This window comes from Canis lupus, chromosome 18 (assembly GCF_048164855.1).
Source record: "Canis lupus baileyi chromosome 18, mCanLup2.hap1, whole genome shotgun sequence".
NCBI classification, from domain to species: domain Eukaryota; kingdom Metazoa; phylum Chordata; class Mammalia; order Carnivora; family Canidae; genus Canis; species Canis lupus.
In genome coordinates, this window is record NC_132855.1 from 37,258,767 (window position 1) to 37,275,404 (window position 16,638).

The 16,638-nt window shown below is 37.0% G+C and overlaps 1 protein-coding gene across 29 annotated transcripts in view; it reads left to right on the forward strand.

Moving 5' to 3' along the window:
* ICA1 (islet cell autoantigen 1) overlaps positions 1-16,638 on the forward strand; it is a 141,792-nt gene that overhangs the window by 18,373 nt on the left and 106,781 nt on the right. For 14 of the 29 annotated variants that reach the window (XR_012010976.1, XR_012010977.1, XR_012010978.1 and 11 more), the window contains 4 exons: positions 2,201-2,237; positions 5,191-5,356; positions 9,067-9,139; positions 14,729-14,852. Coding sequence is in view for 26 of the 29 variants with exons in the window: in XM_072783996.1 (XP_072640097.1) it covers positions 2,201-2,237; positions 5,191-5,356; positions 9,067-9,139; positions 14,729-14,852 (400 nt within the window). In the remaining 3 variants the exon portion in view is untranslated. Of the gene's footprint in view, positions 1-2,138; positions 2,238-5,190; positions 5,357-9,066; positions 9,140-14,728; positions 14,853-16,638 lie in introns of all 29 variants that reach the window. The other 15 variants (XM_072783997.1, XM_072784001.1, XM_072784014.1 and 12 more) reach the window with 5 other exon arrangements.

The following is a 16,638-nucleotide window of genomic DNA, read 5'->3' on the forward strand; positions in this document are numbered from 1 at the left end:
AAATGAGTCGTTGGAGGGATACAGAGTTTCAGCAAGATGAAAAAGTTCTGGAGATCTGTTATATAACAATGTGCATATCGTTAAGAGTTCTGTACCTTATACTTAAAACTTTTAAAGGATATATTCATGTGGTTTTTACCACAATTAAAAATTATTTAAAAAATATCAACTTTCCTAGGAGGTCATAGTGAAATTGGACTCACGGAAAGAGTATACTAATTGTGTTTGCTTGAAGAATGTCTTTTCATGAGAAATTTTATTGGAAGCTTTGAGCTAAATAAACATGTACTTGCAGGGAAGCAGCTGTGTGGGTGTTGAGAAGGCTAGAAGTTGGTGGCCTCTCTATGATTTACTGAGTAGAGGGCAAGGCTTACTCATCATGAATGTCATTCCCAAAGCAACTTGTCCACAAACTTGGAAGTCCTCCAGGAGGCATAGAGATGCTTATGACTGGATGCCATCATTTCAGAGGCATCCAGACACTCCAGGAAAATGTCTTCCTTTCTCACGTCCCCATACCTGAAACCCAGAATTTTAGCACTTTCATTTAGTTCCCTTAAAACATTTTAAAAATCTTTTTAACATTTTTTAAATGTTAAAAATTAAAACTTAAAAACATTTCAAATCATTTTAGAGGCACTTTCTGGTGTAGAAGAAGAACAACTAGATTGATTTTATGGAGTAGCCAGAAGCATTCATTTACTGAGCATTCACATTGGCAGCCAGCCTCTGTGTCTGGCCAGAGGCATTCCTTTAGGTAGCAAGCTCTCCAGTCTTTCCAGAAACTGGTAGGCAAGTGTGTTTGGGTTGGTTTACTCTAGCCGTGGACTTGGCTGACTTTCCTAAGTAGAGCAAAGGGAGTGAAGGACAATGGCATAAAGTTACTCCCATATTTACTGATTAGGTGAAAATACAATGCTTGGCTGGTAAAAACCAAAATAATCACATTTTCCTTCTTTTAACCCTTCTGGTATTTTGTTTTATTTAGCCTTTAGCCTTTTGTGTTGTATGTGTATGTATTGTTTTGTTTTCAGTGTGCTGGCTCATTTTTTAGAAATATAATGAAATACTTTGTTTTCTTTTCCAGTTAGCTAAGGACTTTATTTCAAACAAATGTTAAAAATAAAAAAATGGAGAGCTATTTCCTTGGGTGTGGGGAAGAGATCAGGGCAAGGAATTACCTGTGACCAAGCTAATACCCTCCTATTATACAGAAAAGGTTGTGAGAATTCCCCAAATTCCTTACTAGTCACTACGATGAGGAACCTCAGCAAGTGTGGCACTCTATGCCAGAGCCCACCTGACAAGGGCAGCCTGGGCTAATGGTCAGTCCCTGGGAAGGGACAGAGTCAGGCAGCAGCATGACCAAAGGCCAACCACAGGAGCAAGTCTTAATCAACAAGAACGCACTCTTCTTCCCTTCCTGGTACCCAGAACAGATTAAGAGGCACCAGCAAATCTATACCCCTACAGCTGAACCCTGCTCCCCGCCCATACCGCCAACTCTATGGTTAACACATGATCCTTTGTATTTCTTGCCTTCCATTTCCCTTGGGTGGATGGTTGGGTGGGTGGGGTTTCCTGGTTTGGGGTTTCTTGTGCTAATCTGCTCTGTATTGTTCCAATTTTAGTATATATGCTGCCAAAGTGAGCACATTTATAAAATATTTCAAATCTGTAAAGAGGGACACAGATGCAGTCTAGTCACTACCAGGTTTAACAAAGGGAACATTATGAGTACAATTGAAGCCACTGTGTACTCTTCTTAAATAATATCCCCCACCCACTTCAGTATGAGTAACTGCTATCTGGAGTTCAATATTTATCATTCCTAGGCAATTTTTATACCTTTACTCTATGATACTTGTATACTTAAGCAATATATAGTATTCTTTTACATTTTGTGGTCTCATATTTAAATAGTCTTCTGCAACCTGCTTTTCTCATTCAGTCTGCCTGTTTGCTTCTTATGCTTCATTTGGGATATTTGTTCCAGTGTTAAATTACTCTCAACAGCAGTGTACAGTGTAACTGTATAGCCCCTAAATACAATTAGAAATGGTTTAGATTGAAAGATTTTATATGTGTCAAATTAACATATAGTGTGTTAACTGTTAAACATATTTGTTTTATTTCAGGTTATAATATAACTTATCCTCTCATGCTTTTTCCCTGCCCCTTCTCCCCAAATCATCAACAGTAGAAAAAGAAGAAGAAAACATGTCAGGACACAAATGGTAAGTAATGTATTGTCTTTTCTAAACTGGGGGAGGCTAATGAAAGAGGAAAGTACATAGTATATGATCAATAAATATCTGTTGAATAGGAAAATCAAGAGTCACATTAGCAGTAAATCATCTGTTAGCCTCTATCCAATATGGAGTATAGTCAAGTTCAACATCCCTTCTAAATGAAATACAGAAACCAAAAAACCAAAAATATGATAAGTTCTTATATAATATATATTCTCTAAGAAATTAATAGATACAGTTTTTCTTCTGAGAATCTAATGGCTTTTCTTATCACCAGTTTTTCAAATATAATAAGGCAAAATATATATTTTTAGTGCTATTTTATTTACAACTTATCAGTGTTCTCAGGGAACTTGATGTATGACAGCTATAAAATAATGAGTGAACACAAACTCAGACTTACGAATTTATTGCTGTGACTTCAATCTTCATGAGCACTTGTGAGACAATCATGGTCAGAGGATGCTACTGCTGAATATAATATGGTAATCATGGCAGTGCTAAACACTGTCATTTACATGTCTGTAACACATTTCAGGAGCATGTTAAACTTTCATAAACTCCAGATCTGCCTCAAACAGTGTTTCTGAACACTTTTGAACCCATGACCCACCAGGCAAGCTGATCTTGTCATGTTTTATCTCTAGTTTGTAGCATGAAAAAATGAGATATATATTTTCATGTTTCAATTGTACAATTAGCTATAATAAGGAATTTACTTTTTTATCCCTCCTCTATCAGTAAAGAAGTAATCAGGCCTAAGGCCTCTGTAATATCAAGTGACAAACTTTAAGAGAATTTTTGCAAGTCTTAAAATGTAATGAGTTTTAAAAGGTAATTAATAAATGGCTAAGGGATTTAGTTTCCCTGAGTATCCCCATTTGACAGGTCTCTAACTAAAAGTTGTCAGACTCTTTTTATAATTGTACCATCTTACCTCATTAAGACAAAGGGGTGGCCCCATCCTGTGACCCTCATAATGGCTGTCATATCCTGATAGCAGGCTAAGAAAGTCGGTTGTCACCCACCTAAGAGAGATGGGGGAGCCCTGAGAAGTGGGCCCTTTTCCAAAGTCTTTCTCTCACTTACTCTGCCACTTTGTTGCCTACTGCTGAAATGTAGGGGCTGCAGAGAACATTGAAATGAGCACTGACTGGGATTAACAGGACTGGATTTTAATCCTGGATGATTTTGGGCAGAATTCTTAAGCTTTTGAAACCTAAAATATCTCGTTTGTTAAATGACAGGAAGGTGAGGGATGGTCACCAGATCTCTGAAGTCCCTTTGTTTTTTGTTTTCAAAATGGATTTTTTTTCTCTGTTAATCCATGACCTTTCACCAAAAATAAGTAAATAAATAAAAGATACAATATAAAGAAGTCCACTCTATTCCCCACTCCTAAAAATTCTATTTCCCTAAAATAACCACAGTTTTAGAGGTTATATCCTTCCAGTCTTTTAATGCACATATTATAAAGAGAGATTATTCTCTCTTTTACATAAAAGTTATATATTTTTTCCACTTATTTTCTCTGAGGTGAGCTCACAGTTACAACTTTTTGTTTTAATTAGAATATAGCTGACACAATGTGACATTAGTTTCAGGTGTACAGCAAAGTGATTTGACAAGTCTATACACTTTTGTTAAAAAAAAAAAACAACTTTTAAATGCAGAAACCATGACAATCCCCCAAATCCTACTTCTCTATTGATAACCTTTATAAAGAAGTTATTTTGAAACCCATTCTGACTTTTTAAGAATAAATGTGTGGTTGAAAATTATAAATATTATCTGGAAGGAGAGTATAAATCATTAAGTTTCAAGGTACAGGTATTTATATACAGTGGTATAAAGCAACTTGTGTTTTAGGACTCCGGTCTGATGCATTTTGAGTGATGATAGGGTGGATGAAATAGGAGAAGGTACATGTCTGCAGAGAGCAAAAACCAGGGGTCCAATGTTGACCTATGGAACAGGAACTCTAGACCAGAGAAGGGTGTAGACAAAGGGGGATGAATGGAGCATTAATGGCAACATTTCTGTCAATATTTGAGGTGTTCTGGTCTGTCACAAAATTCTATTTCATTCTCAATTTTTTTCTGTTTTCTTCCTTACATATGTTTTAATTTGATCTTTACTCTGTCCTTCCTGAAGAATGGCTTCCTCCTATCTGTATTTGAAACGTTTATGTTTAAGAATTCAATTTCTGTTATCAGAAATTGGTAACAGATTTTTCAAAAAAGAATTTTTTAAAATTTCATTTGATTGTAGTAAGACTACATGAAATCTGCCCTTTTAACAAATTTCTAAGTGTACATAATGGTATCATTAACTATAGGTGCAGTGTGTACAGCAGATCTCTAGAATTCACTCATCTTGTATAATTGAGACCTTACACTCCTTCATTAAGAGTTTCCCATTCCCCCTCACCCCACCCAGCTTATGGTAACCGCCATTCTACTCTCTGACTATAAGAGTTTGACTGTTTTAGGTACCTCTAGGACAGATTTTAAACATGCTATTTTTCACCCCCTTATCTCTACTCCTCTGCCATCACTTCAGTGTTGGCCGGAATGCTGGAGTAGAGAAAACATTGGTGTCGGGCTTTATCTCTGACTCCCCGGGCTACTTGAGCCAGATACCCTACCTCGTTTGGCTCATTTTCTCCATGTAGAAAAGGGGTGTGTCCACCCTGCTAAGAGCCAAACTTTTCAAGCTTTACTTTCTTGATTTCCTGCAAAAGCTACTTGATTTCCTCACTAACTTTTAAGGTTTCAGAATAACTTAGAGTTGGTTAACTTTTTTGGTGTATTAACCACATAAGAAGGTAACTTTATTCATGTTGTATAATACAATGTTTAGATAAATTAGTTCACAGTGAAATAGCTTCATCTTTATGAAAGTCCTGAATAAAATACCTCTTTAAATGGGTTTTTAGCAGTTACCCCTGGGACTTACAGGATCGATATACTCAAGATAAGTCAGTAGTAAATAAGATGCAGCAGAAGTATTGGGAAACGAAGCAGGCCTTTATTAAAGCCACAGGGAAGAAGGAAGATGAGCATGTTGTTGCCTCTGATGCGGACCTAGATGCCAAGCTGGAGGTGAGTTCTTATTGTTCCAGCATAGCCCTCTCGCTAGGGTCACAGTCCTAGAGTGTGTTTTATGTTTGAAAACATGTTGCGAAAAAACACAGAAACAAAAACAAAAAAAGAAAACATGTTGCATGGGACTCCTGGGTGGCTCAGTGGTTGAGCGTCTGCCTTTGGCTTGGGTCGTGATCCCGAGATCCTGGGATCGAGTCTGCCTCGGTCTCCCTGCAGGGAGCCTGCTTCTCCTTCTGCCTGTGTCTCTGCCTCTCTCTCTGTGTGTCCCTCATGAATAAACAAATAAAATCGTTAAAAAAAAAAAAAGAAAACCTGTTGCAAACAAATAGTTCATGAGGGAAAAAATATAAGATGAGGTAAATTCATTCCTGGCATATTTTTAAAAAAACTATTAATTCTCACGTAACCACCAGCATACCTTAGTTAATTTGTTTTGTAAGTACTTTAATGCATTGCATGTGGTAAATTCTCAATATATGTTTGTTGAAAAAAATTAATGCAATCAAAGAGCCATTGCAGGGGATGTCAACACTAGGGTCAGGTAAATGCTTATATTTTTTTAAAAATAAAAGGAAGGATGATAGCACAAGACCCTGGAAAGCAGAGTCTAATAAACTTGGTATTGAACTCTGGAATATTCTAGAATGAATTTACTAAGCAGATATTTAGTTAGACTAGTTAATCATACAGTAAGCTGAATTCCTATCTGGTTGATTCCCAGATACTTCCATAACTGGTAGAAGGCCCACTAATCCCATCTTGCAGAACATTCTGCCAATAGTTTAGATTAAAATTTAAGAAGCATACTTACCACTTCCATGAGAAATAATATGTTACATGGCCTGATAAGACTTGAAAATGATGTCTACATTTAACATATAAGCTAAAGTTAATGAAAGGGAGAAGAAGTGTGTGGGAAATATCAGAAAGGGAGACAGAACATAAAGACTCCTAACTCTGGGAAACGAACTAGGGGTGTTGGAAGGGGAGGAGGGCGGGACTGGGGTGAATGGGTGACGGGCACTGAGGGGGACACTTGACAGGATGAGCACTGGGTGTTATTCTGTAAGTTGGTAAATTGAACACCAATAAAAAATAAATTTATTATAAAAAAATAAAGTTAATGAACATTTTACAGTAAAAATCTCAGGGTTTCAAAAGGCTTTCTGAGAAGGGCAGCCAGGATGGTAGAAACCATGGTAATACTGGAACAGAGAGATTTGAGGGGAGTTATATTAATTGTTGATTGATAGAAAGGTCTGTCATTTGGATAAAGGATAATTCATTCTATGCATCTGAGGGAAGAACCAGACCCAGGGCCCCTATTCACAGTATGTACCTCCCATGGAATTATCTCATGTGTTTATGTGTTTGTCCAACCTCCCTCCACTAGGAGATCCGTATCAGCCTTATTCACCACAGTATTCTAATCAGTACCCATTCAGTAAATACTAACTGAATCCGTGTACATGTTAATGCAATTAATATTCATTCCCAACCCTTTCCCCTGTCAATGCAATTATTCAAACTGAAGCTGGGTTTCATAGGGATGTTCTAACAGAGATTGCTATGAGGGAGAAAAGTGGAACCAGGAGACATCTGTTTTGATTTTATTGTTCTTCATACAATTGAAATGATTTTAAGTTGCATATGCTTTTCCTGTCTTGTACCTTTATATTTTCTTTTTAACAACATAGCAAATATAGGGATTATTCAGAAAGGAATTTAACATATAATTATTACTTCATTAAACACAATACAGTAATTTTATATTTATGCTTAGGCTCTTACAGTATTTTTACTGAACCAACTGTACTTTAATCAGAATAGTTGCTGTCCTAAGCACATGACATGCAAAGTACTTAGCTGTGACTAGTAATATTACATGAATGAGGTTTTTGTTGCAGGAATGTTTAAACTAGTGTTGAAGTTTATAGAGAATGGATTCCATCAATAAAACACATGTAAACGATGTGCAGACCATTTTGATGTGTTCTTACCCTAAGTTATCCACAAAGGATTAGCTTATGAAACAAATTTATTCCGCCAGCACAGGAAAAGTTTATGTGCCAGTTATAATAGTGGTCAGATTCTACTATAATCTGTTGGGAAGTTAATATACAAATGTTGCACTAAATTTAACTATGTGTCAAAATTGGTTGTTAATAAAATCATTTTCTCAAAAATAACTCATAAGTGCAAGGACAAAACTAACCTGCAATGACAGGTCTTTTAGTAGTTGCCACAGCAGAGTAGATGGTCCATGGTTTCTTAGTTTTGGGTGTGGTTACAAGAGTGTATGCCATGATAAACCTACAGGCTGGAACATTCCGGAGGTGTGCATTTTATTGTCTTTAACTTACACCTCAGTTTTTAAAAAAATTAACAGTGACAACAGAACAGCTCCCAAACATACTTTTTGAACTTCCTTGCTCCTATAGTCAGGAATTACTACGTGTTGTTGGCTTGTGACACATGATTTTGATATCAAGCATTTATTAGGGAAGAGATTCAGACCAGTGGTTTTCTGTTTTGTTTTATGGTGAAGGGTTTTTTTTTTCCTTCTTTTTTCTGAGTAGGTAGAAGATACAGAGTAATGAAGTGAGATTTAACAAAATTTATATTCCTCATGACCAAGTTTTATGATATTAGGCATTTCTGGGAATGGTTTTTAATATTTTAAGTATATATGCAGGCATCTATTTTTATTAGATAATTGGTCATATTTATTGTGAAGTAGATCATCTGTTTTAACTCAAATAGTGAAGTGCTTCATAATACCAAGATAGAACTATTACATCACCATGGCCTATAAGCTAAAAGAGAGAGGGGGAAAGCCATACTTTGCCTCCTTAGATGGCTCTTAAGAAACAGAATGTTTGCCAGGTTTTCTGATACCAGCTGTGGTCTCTGGGCTGGTGGGTGGAAGGTAGAGAAAGTATACATTATCTGTTTGATCTTCTCTTGAGCTTGTCTGGGTTTGTAAAGCAAAGACCAGGATCATGGTTAATTAATATCTAGTTAGAATCTTCTTAGTATATAGCCCACTTGTTTTTCCCTTAGTTTCTTCCGTTATGGCTTTGGCATTGTATTAGGTTTCTTCTCTATATATGTTATGAAATCATTGGGAAAATAAGGAGTGATGAGGACTGCTAGCTAAACTCCATTTTACCAGATGTCTTCTAAATGGGACATTCAACTAATTGATTTTTGTTTGTTCTTTATAGAGTTGTTTAAGCATACCATAAAATGCATTAGGATCATAAAAATATGTGAATGTTCTGTTTTAAATATGATTCTTAATTGAGGGATCCTACATTGAAAAAAAAAAGATAACAAGTGGTTAAAGAAGCAAATTATGAATGAAAATTGGATTGGGTCTCTGGCTTACCAAGTCCTCTATTTGGGCCCTTCATTTAGGATTTCTGTTTTTTCATCTATTATTTCAATAATCTGGAGGAAATCAGTGTTCTCCAGATTTTAATTTAAATCACAGAGATGATGCATTCCAATAAATATAGATTAATAGGAGAATATTTAAAGACTTTGGTCACAGTTCCTGTGCAATACACCACATAACACTAAGCATACTTATGCTTGTGATCTTGTTGTTAGTGGGCAAATCAAACACTATGGTTATGATCAGTATAATAATTTTTATTTCACTGCTGTCTGTTTTAATTTAGCATTTTGTGTTTTTATTATAGCTGTTTCACTCAATTCAGAGAACCTGTTTGGACTTGTCTAAAGCAATTGTACTCTATCAAAAGAGAATATGTTGTAAGTATGCCCTATATATGAATATTGATCAAATAAAGAGTAAGAAATATGGTATTTTACCTTAATGTATCATTTCATATATTTAAGAAGTAAGACAAGGAAATTACTATTTAGGAATTTCTGCCTTTGCTCTTTAATTGATGGGAAGGAGGGTGTCTAATAATTTTAAGAGAAATCCTTTATATAAGTTGTTTATCACTCAGTGCAAGTAACTGTAATAATAAGAACTTTATTTTGGGCCTCCTGTGGTAAGTACATGTGATTTATCTTCTTAATTGTAAAAACGTTTTCTCAGTTGTATCTGTGGGTTTGGGTTGTTTTTATTTGATTGCCCTGGCTCTCATATCCATTTCTAGTCCTCTTAAAATGGAGACAGAAAGCACATACAGGTAATTTATTAACTATATTTTGTTAAAAGCTCTTCTTCATGAGCATTTTCTAAGTTGGTGATTGGGTTATTGGGGAACAACACTCTGCCTTAAAGTTATTACCAACAGTTATCTCTCAAATGCTAAATAGCAAGTTGTTTTTTAGTATGTTTTAAAATTTCCATTTGTAGGTCCTTTAATAGTATAATAGTATTTAGTAGTATAATTTCTGTATTTCTGAGACTAGAACAAGTTTTTCCATTTCTGACTGCTGCTAGACCTCTTTCCAATAATCACAAAGTAATAATCGGTAATTTTCCTTCATTAATGTTTTATTAGTACTATTGTGGGGAAGTACAAAATCCAAGGGCTTAGAGGCAGATTTTCATATGTTTTCTTTGTTCCTGTTTACTAAGTACTTGAGCTTAGAGTTTTCCAGGGCTATAACTCCATTGTCTTGAGTTCTGAGGAAATTAAGACACATGACACACATCTTCCATCATATCTCTGTCCCACATTTCTAATCAATCTTAAATGTTTCTCCATTTTGTTGCCTGAATAGCTTTCAGAGATTCCTTCCTCTCTCCATCTCTGCTATTAACTACCTTAGTTCATGCCACTACCATCACTTTCCTACGTGATTTGCTGTATCAGCTACTTAAATGATCTTCCTTCCCTCTCCAGTCCACTATCTACACCATAATCAAAGTCCCAATGATCTAAGCTAGAGCAATTTGTGCAACAAAATAAATAACAATAGTATATCGGATTATAACTCATAAAGTATCCAGGAAGTCCATGTGGAAATAGACAAACAGGAGAGAAGAAACTCTTCCTTATAAAATAATTCCTGCTAATAAATATAGAAAGAATGAGGAAACCACAAAATTGCTATTAGGCAAATACCGCAGTAAGAATTGTGGCAGACAAGGTTCACTGGAAGATGGCACAATTAGTGAGTGAAAGTTTGAGGAAAAACTGGATATTTCCATAGCGTCATATATTTTTCTCCAAGATTTTTAATAATTACAAAAGGGAGAAATCATAATTTTACAGTGGAGTAACTCAAGACACCACCTGAATCAGGTGATCGAGATTGACATCACTCGTGATAATGTGTGTTGGTATCATGTAGCCCTGATATCATGCACTAAGACCACTTCACTTCTGTGGTTTCCTTCCCCAAAAACCTGCAACCCCAGTCTAATTGTGAGAAATAGGACAAACCCAAATTGAGGTGCATTCTATACATACCTAACCAGTACTCCTAAAGGGCACAAAGGTCATGAAAACCAGAAAGGGTAAGAAACTGTCCCAAATTGAAGAGGACTAAGATCTTGACAACCCAACATTGGATACTGGATTAGATCTTAGAAGAAAAGAGATAGTAGTGGGAAAACTAATAAAATTCAAATAAGGTTATGGTTTAGTTAATAATATTGTACCAATGTTAATTTCCTAGTTTTGATAATTGTACCATGGTTATATAAGATGTTAATGTTAGGGGAAGCTGAAGAAGGGTATATAGGAACTCTGTATTCTATTGACAGTTTTTCTATAAGCCTAAAATGATTGCAAAATAAAAAGCTTTAAAAATGTACATTGGATCATATTGCTTCTGCTGTAAAGCTTCCAGTAGAACCTAAGGTGAGATCCAGACTTCCATTCCATGGTCTATAAATTCCTACATGATGGGACGCCCGGGTGGCTTAGCAGTTGAATGCCTGCTTTCGGCCCAGGGTGTGATCCTGGAGTCCTGGGATCGAGTCTCACATCGGGCTTCCTGCATGGAGCCTGCTTCTCCCTCTGCCTGTGTCTCTGCCTGTGTGTGTGTGTGTGTGTGTGTGTGTGTGTGTGTGTGTGTGTGTCTCATGAATAAATAAATAAAATCTTTTAAAAAAATTCCTATATGATCTGGCCCAGTGCACATCTCCAGCCACTTTTGCCCTTACCCAAATGCCACCCCTTGCACTCACTGTTTCCTCTGTCTGGAATGTCACTGGCCTAATCATCTCACAGGTGGCCCTTCTTGCCATTCAGTGCTCAGCTTAATGGTCACCTGCTCAGAGAGGCTTTTTCTGACCACCCAGCCCAGTGCAGCTTCTCTCAATCCCCTTCTCTTATTGCTCTATCTGGTATTTTTCTTTTTGTGTTTTGTGTTTGTGATTAAAATAATTTTGTCTTCTGTTACACAAACGAAATCTCCATAAAATCAGGGACCTGTGTGTCTTGTCCATCTTTATATTACCAGTGGCAAGAACAGTGTTTAGCATGTAGTAGATCATCCATAAATCTGTGCTGAGTGAATTAATACTGCCAAGCTAATTGGTTTTATAATTCTTTAGTTACCTTTTTAGGATACATCTGAAAATCTAATCAGGATTCAGTGTGTGTCTGAATTCTTAAGTCTCAGTTAAGTTAAACCTTTTTAGTGGAAACCAGCAAGTCATCTGATATCTGTGTTGCACCTGAATTTTAAACTTATATAAATTAATTTCAGTATTTGAATTTTAAAGTTAAAATTAAACAATGAACGTTCTTTCTCAGAAAATGACAGTCATCACTTAGTAACCCAAGCTGGAGTCTGATGAGGCTTACATGTTTTCCACCTCCCTCTGAGCAACACTGACAATTAATTAGAGACCAGCTCTTAAAGGAAACGTGTTTCCCACCCAAGTTTAATCTTCAAGTGCATAAAATAACAAAAAATATTTTTTCAAATGCTTCAACCTATTTAGACATTTTTAGGAAAGAGTACATTTCACCAACTGTATAACCATGTAGGTGCCATGAATTGGTTTCTTCCTAGCCTTAAGCTAAATGTGTTCATTTGTATGTGACTTGAGACTTCAAGGTAAAAAAAAAAAAGGTGACTGTAGCCTCATGCTATTATGAACAAAAATGTGAAATTGCTCTTAATAGGGACATATTCATTGTGGAGCTGAATGAGTGCCTTATTAGTAAGTAGAGAGAAGGAATAGAAGGTATTAAAAAACAAAATTTATAATTATAGGGCTTTTAAAAAAATCTACATAGAATCATGGCATAAATATCAAATAAGCACTTAAAGTGAAATAAAGTGGGATAGGAGGTGGTGGGGGAATAAAATATATGAGGAAACTAAGGCAAAAATTATAGTTAATTTAATTTTACAAGCATTTAACAATTCCCTGAATAAGACTTTATGCTCAGCTTGGGGAATCCAGAGTTGGATGAAGTCCCTGTCCTGAGAAAGTTAATCTCATGGAATAGACAGACACATGCCTTACCCACAAACACCCTAATACTAGATGCCGAGAGGGCACTGCTATCAGAGAAACAGGGGTCAGCTACTTCACAGTCTTTGAGCTAGACTTTGACTAGTGAACTTGATTCTTGAGGGCAGAGAGGAAAGAGGGTGGTCATTTATTTCCCAGGCAGGAAAGCCTCTTCCTCTGGAATGTTTAGTATGTTTAGTATGAACTACAGTCACAAATAAATACGGAAGCAGTAGTAAATATAACCTTCACCTTTGGATTTGCGGTTCCTGGCTATACTATCGTTGGGAGGTTATGTCAGAGATGGGATGGATTCTGATGGAATTCTGGATTGTTTATGAAAAAGGACAAGAAAAAAAAAAGAAAAAGGACAAGAATTCTGGCAGCATTTAAGCAGCATTTTTAAAGACACATGATGTGTAAATGCATAAAGTAAGTCCATAGAAATGCTGTGTTTAGAAAACATTTAGGAAGCTCAGTGTCATTCTTTGCTCAACTGTCAGTAAAAGTAGACTGGGAGCCAGTGGCTGTGTAACAGCCCACTGTTTCATTGTTTCAAGACCTACTCGAGGTCTTATGGGACTTATAAATCAGTCCCCAGTGTAGAGAAAGAAGGTGTTTTGCTATTATAGATATTGAGGCTGTGATTATCTTTCCATATGCAACTTTGTGCCCATTTAATTAATTCCTTGGAATGTACTCCTTTTTTTTAAGATTTTATTTATTTATTCATGAGATACAGAGAGAGAGGCAGAGACATAGGCAGAGGAAGAAGCAGGCTCCATACAGGGAACCTGATGTGGAACTCCATCCCGGACCCAGAATTACATGCTGAGCCAAAGGTAGATGCTCAACGGCTGAGCCACCCAGGTGTCCCTGGAATGTACTCCGAACATTCCATTTTGACAGTGGAAGTGCACTGTCAAAAGATACATAGGAATCTTTTTTTTTTTTTTTTTAAGATTTTATTTATTCATTCATGAGAGACACAGAGAGCAGCAGAGACATAGGCAGAAGTCTCTCCCTGAGGGGAACCTGATGCAGTACTCAATCCCAGGACCCCAGGATCATGACCTGAGCCAAAGGCAGAAGCTCAACCACTGAGCCACCCAGGTGCCCCAAGATACATAGAATTCTGTAACATTTTATGTTTACTGCCAAATGAATCTGCAGAAAGCTTGTACTAGTCACTAGCTCACCAGCATTGCTATCTGAGGTTATCTTTAAAAATAAGGCCAAGAATAGGCATGACCAATAATGGTTCCAACTCTGCATTTAAAAAAATCTGTGAAGACAAGGGGTACTTGGGAGGCTCAGTCCGTTAAGCATCTAACTCTTGATTTCAGCTCATGTCTTGATCTCAGGTTCGTGAGTTCAAGCCCCATGTTGGGCTCCATGCCTGTTGTGGTGCCTACCTAAAAAAGAAAAAAACCCACGGAGACATCAACCTTATTGCCTCCCACCCTCAATCCCCACTCCCACTTCCAACCAAAAACCCACGTCATGAATTAGAGGAATTGCTTTACAATCCAGTAGAATGTAACTCAGAAAGCAGAGATCAAAAAGTCAGCAAGAGGAATAAGCAGAGGAAACTGGCTCTGTACTATAGGCAGCCACAAAAGATTCCCACAGTCATACTCGACAAACCCAACTTTTTTATTTCAGCTTGAAGCAGCACATTATCGGCTCGCTTTTCAGTGCAGAGGTCATTTTCTGGTTCTGATTACAGGGCACGAAACACACTGACAGACGTACTCAAGTGAATTTGATCTCTCCTTTTGTAAACAGAGGGACAGCATAAAAGTTAAATGGTGGGAGTGGGGAGCTTACCTTGTAGCTTGCCACGTGGATTTAATTTCATCTCGTCTTCGCCTCTAAAAGAGAGAGGACCTTCTGGTGCTTCTCTCTGCTCTGTAATAAAAATGCTCATTGTTCATGGCTCCTCTTGGTCTTTTCTTCATCAGTCTTGTCTCAAGAAGAAAACGAACTGGGAAAATTTCTCCGATCCCAAGGCTTCCAAGATAAAACCAGAGCAGGAAAGATGATGCAAGCCACAGGAAAGGCTCTCTGCTTTTCTTCCCAGCAAAGGTGTGTGGCCTTCACTGGGGCTCCATTTGGGGGGTTGGCAGAGAATCGGGGATACACCTGGCTATGGAGGGGACTCTCTTGTTCTCTGGAAAGCTCTTTGCCTGAGACTGAGGAGCTACTCTGTTCTCAGTTATTAGTCTGTTCTTAACTCTCTGGTTAAGATAACATGTATGATTTTTTCCTCCCTGTTAAATTTTAAGGTTTTTTTTTTTGTTTTTTGTTTTTTTTTGTATTTCTCCTGTTCTATAGGGAACTATATACCAGTCACTGTGAGTGCTGCCTAGGCTTATGTTTGACCTTCAGCTTTGCTCAAAGCAGTCAGTCTGGTCCCCTTCCAACAGCTGATTAAGCAGGAGCCTAATGAGACCAGGTGGAAGGGTTCCTTCTCTGCTCTCTGTGGGCCAATTAACTTTGAAGAGGTGGTGTTCATGATGCCCTGAACCATTCTGCTAAGGCCCTGGACCAGCAACATCAGCAGCATCCTGTAGAAGCTTGTTAGAAATGCAGAATCTAGGCCCCATCCCACCCCTGCTAAATCCAAATCTGCATTTTAATGAGATCCCTGATTTTGATGCACATTTAAATTTGAGAAGCTCTGGTAGAGAGGAAATTGTGGCAGATGAGTGACATTTTCTTTTTAACACTCTCATGACTCATTTTTATGGTTGGTGTAGAATAAGCAGAAGCCCCTGCTCATAGTTACTGCATTTTGTGCCTGAGAAAAGTGACACTGCTTCTCTGTTCCTTCTCCCCCAATAACTAACAAGCCCCAAAATACCACTCCGTAATATTAGGCAAGATTATACCTAAATAAGACGTGTAGGTAGTTCCCAAAAATGTTCAGACTACAAAAATCTCACTCAAATTGTGCAACATTTTCTTCTCCTAATTTTGCCTTCTTTCCTTCCCTGTGGGCTGAGAACAGGCCATCAGCCTGATGCGCAGATGTTCCTATGAAATCCTGAGAAAGGTGGAGTAGAAGAAAGAGATCAACTGTGTTGTTTCCTGTGATCCCACTCCTGAGCTCATTGGTTCTCCCTAATAACATTTGGACCTCAACTTTGTGGGCAGTGCCAACTTTCATAGTTGAACAAAACCATTTTCAATAGTTCTGTATCCATTTCCCAAGAAAAGTGTTGTTTATAGTTTTCAACTGTACCTTTTCATCTCATTTATAATCGTTTTTCCTTGTAAAAATAATACTCATTGAGGAAAAAAATTAAAACACAGACAAAAGAAAATTAAAAGGCAATTAAAATTTTACTAGTAGATATTTTCCATGCATATATACTTCCCCACCTTACCAAGATAATTTGTTTTCAGTCTTTCAAAGGGTAAATTCTCATATGTTAAACATATAATTATCACTAATTTCAGTGGGAAAAAAATCTTATACATACCAGTATGCCAAAACTTACATCTGTTTATGGGAAACAAAGCCAAATCCCTGGACACAATCACTATAAGAGTTACCATTACTGATTGCATAATTATTTTATGATATGGCTCTCCAGTTACACCCTTTCAGAGTTGTATACCAAATTATCTAGCAGAGCACACATAAGGTACCTTGAATTTATATAATCTAAGCTTTGGATAGAAACAAAAACAGTAGAAGAAATCAATAAAAACAATGCAAACGATACTTAAAAGTATCACCACTATAAATTAGCAAGCTGCTCTATATACAGAATTTAATGCAGCTTGGACAACTTTAAAATTGGGAAGGTGATCTCCTGTTAAATGGGTCTGGTTTCATAGCACTCAGCTGCTGACCAGGCACATG